The 3,174-nt window shown below is 42.0% G+C and overlaps 1 protein-coding gene across 1 annotated transcript; it reads left to right on the forward strand.

Moving 5' to 3' along the window:
• The first annotated feature begins 971 nt into the window (after positions 1–971).
• LOC115192824 (E3 ubiquitin/ISG15 ligase TRIM25-like) lies at positions 972–2,827 on the forward strand. The gene is made up of 2 exons (XM_029751699.1): positions 972–1,704; positions 2,096–2,827. Exons 1-2 carry the CDS (start codon positions 1,108–1,110, stop codon positions 2,300–2,302), a joined length of 804 nt encoding a protein of 267 aa, XP_029607559.1. The 5' UTR covers positions 972–1,107; the 3' UTR covers positions 2,303–2,827.
• Positions 2,828–3,174: the final 347 nt, after the last annotated feature.

Consider the following 3,174-nt stretch of genomic DNA (forward strand, 5'->3'; position numbering starts at 1 on the left):
GAACACCATCTAGAAGACAGAGACATATCATTACATACAGTATAGAACACCATCTAGAAGACAGAGACATATCATTACATACAGTATAGAACACCATCTAGAAGACAGAGACATATCATTACATTGAGTATAGAACACCATCTAGAAGACAGAGACATATCATTACATACAGTATAGAACACCATCTAGAAGACAGAGACATATCATTATATACAGTATAGAACACCATCTAGAAGACAGAGACATATCATTACATACAGTATAGAACACCATCTAGAAGACAGAGACATATCATTACATACAGTATAGAACACCATCTAGAAGACAGAGACATATCATTACATACAGTATAGAACACCATCTAGAAGACAGAGACATATCATTACATACAGTATAGAACACCATCTAGAAGACAGAGACATATCATTACATACAGTATATCATAGATGACATGTATAAATCCTTACTTTATATTTCCTGTAACACTTTCCATTCCAGTAGCCTTATTACTGGTGAGGGTTACTGCTGCTAGTACAGTGGAAGAATGAGGCATCACAGTACTTGTTACACCACTGTACTAACAGGAACAATTACACACCAATAAACACACTGTAATGTAAAGTATTACCTCATTCCCAATGATCAGTCAATACATCCAGTATTCATTTCACCTACAGTACATTGTATCCATTTCAAGTCCCCCTCCCCCATTGTAGCTAATTATCTATAACACATTGTACAGTTTTACCACCACGTATGAGTTATTATGGAGGCTTATAGTTAGTGTCACAGCACATCAGTTTAAGACATTACAACTTTCTTTTAAAACATTATAATATGTACTTCATAGAAACTGTTACCCTTTATATATTCTAACCACTCTATTTAATGTATTCCATATTAAGGGTCCTAACCTAGGAACTCAAATATTTGTCTCTATTAACATTGTGTACAGTTCTCTCTCTCTCTCTAACCCCTCCCTCCCTCTAACCCCACCCCTCTGGCAGAACCAGGAAGTCCCTCCCCTCCACAAACTCTCTTCTGAGGAAACGAAACTGATCTGAGTCTCTGTGTCGTCTGTCTGTGTGAGAGTGAACAACCGTCCAAATGGCTCAACAGGGAGTTCTGCTGGACCAGGACCAGTTCTGCTGTTCTGTCTGTCTGGATCTACTGAAGGAGCCGGTCACTGCTGCCTGTGGACACAGTTACTGTAGAATCTGTATTGAGGGCTGCTGGGATCAGGATGTTCTGAAAGGGGTCTATAGCTGTCCTCAGTGCAGACAGACCTTCACTCCAAGGCCTGTTCTGAAGAGAAACACCGTGCTGGCTGAGGTGGTGGAGAAACTGAAGAAGACAGGACTCCAGGCTGCTCCCCCTCCTGCTCTGTGCTATGCTGGACCTGGAGATGTGGCGTGTGATTTCTGCACTGGGACCAGAAAGCAGAAAGCCCTCATGTCCTGTCTGGCGTGTCTGGCCTCTTACTGTGAGACTCATCTCCAACCTCACTATGAATTTCCTGGTTTCAAGAAGCACAAGCTGGTCAAAGCCACCGCACAACTACAGGAGAAGATCTGCTCTCATCATGACAAACTGCTGGAGGTTTACTGTCGTACCGATCAGCAGTGTATCTGTTATCAGTGTGTGATGGATGAACATAAAGGCCATGATACAGTGTCAGCTGCAGCAGAGAGGACTGAGAAACAGGTAAGACCAGAACAACTTGTTGGTGACTGTCTGATAAACAAAGAATTAAAGATACACTGGGAACTAAGGCTGTTTAAATATGAGAGAATTTAAATTAAATGGATCCACAAATATGAACACAAACCTTGATTAAATAGATATGTTAACCCAAATGTATCACCATTTTCTAAAGTCAAACAACATTATCATTCTGAATTCAGTCTCAACCCCTTGATACATGTATGCCAACCATAAGAACTAGAATCATTCACATAGCAACAAAATATCATATTGTAAAGGGACCATCAATATTGTAGACCTTCCTCTCTATGGGCCCTATGTCACATCACTATACTATTGATCTACTGGATTAATAAAGCTTGATAGCTCATTGAAGAGTGATTCTCCACAGAGGCAGCTGGGGATGAGTCAGCAGAAGGTCCAGCAGAGATTCCAGGAGAGAGAGAAGGAGCTGAAGGAGCTCCAACAGGCTGTGGAGTCTTTCAAGGTGACTATTGTTGACCAGAGGAGACACACCATTTCACTTCCCTCCTCCAGTCAGAGAGAGAGAGAGAGAGAGAGAGAGAGAGAGAGAGGGGCCCCTATCCAATCCCACTGATGGGAACAGGCTGTCTGTAGCCCTTTCAGAGAATAGACTGTTTAATGTAACTGATGGGATATGAACCCAGGTCTACTGCAGGAGAAACCAACATCTAGACCGTTACACCAAGAGAACATTCCCTATTGGGCCGACTGATTTTGAAGTTGCAGGCGGGGCTACCTCATCACATAACCATGAGTAACCATGACTACCTCATGTCCCCTATTCATGAACATGGAGCTCTCTTTCTCAATTCAATTCAAAGGGCTTTATTGGCATGGGAAACATATGTTTACATTGCCAAAGCAAGTGAAATAGATAATAAACAAAAGTGAAATAAACAATCAGAAATGAACAGTAAACATTACATTCACAAACGTTTCAAAGGAATAGAGACATTTGAAATGTTATAATTCCAGATCAAACAGAGTGAGCTGTGCGCCAGACTGAGTTCTGGAGGTGAAATGGAAATGAATGAGGAGAGTTAAGTGAGGTAGAAGGTGTGGTGAAGAGCTCAGAACCAGAGCCTGGCATCAATGGACATGATAAAGAAGAATCTGGTGCAGTAGGAGTTACATTTTTGGAGAAAGTGGATCTATACCTTTTGGCAGATCCATGTGTGGTTTCAGGGTGGTTGGGAAAGGAGTTGGGTGCAGTTGAATCAGTGAAGGTAACCTGTAGTGGACTTGTGATATTGGTTTGTGTTTCTTCTGACCAGACGGAGTGGGAGCTCCATGTCACGTAACTTGGGTCAAGATCTGTTTCTTGCTTTGCTCTTAGGAACAGGACACCATTGAAAGGAGTGATTTCTGGGGGAGTGTTAAATGTGGAAGTGGAAGTGGAGCAATTGAAGTTGCTGCCCATCGTTTGATGAGACGCAGACACGGTGG

Source organism: Salmo trutta, chromosome 4, assembly GCF_901001165.1.
Source record: "Salmo trutta chromosome 4, fSalTru1.1, whole genome shotgun sequence".
NCBI classification, from domain to species: domain Eukaryota; kingdom Metazoa; phylum Chordata; class Actinopteri; order Salmoniformes; family Salmonidae; genus Salmo; species Salmo trutta.

Coding starts and splice junctions, on each gene's coding strand:
- LOC115192824 (XM_029751699.1), top strand. CDS start 1,108: ATGGCTCAACAGGGAGTTCTGCTGGACCAGGACCAGTTCTGCTGTTCT. Junction 1,705..2,095: donor CAGAGAGGACTGAGAAACAG/GTAAGACCAGAA, acceptor GATTCTCCACAG/AGGCAGCTGGGGATGAGTCA.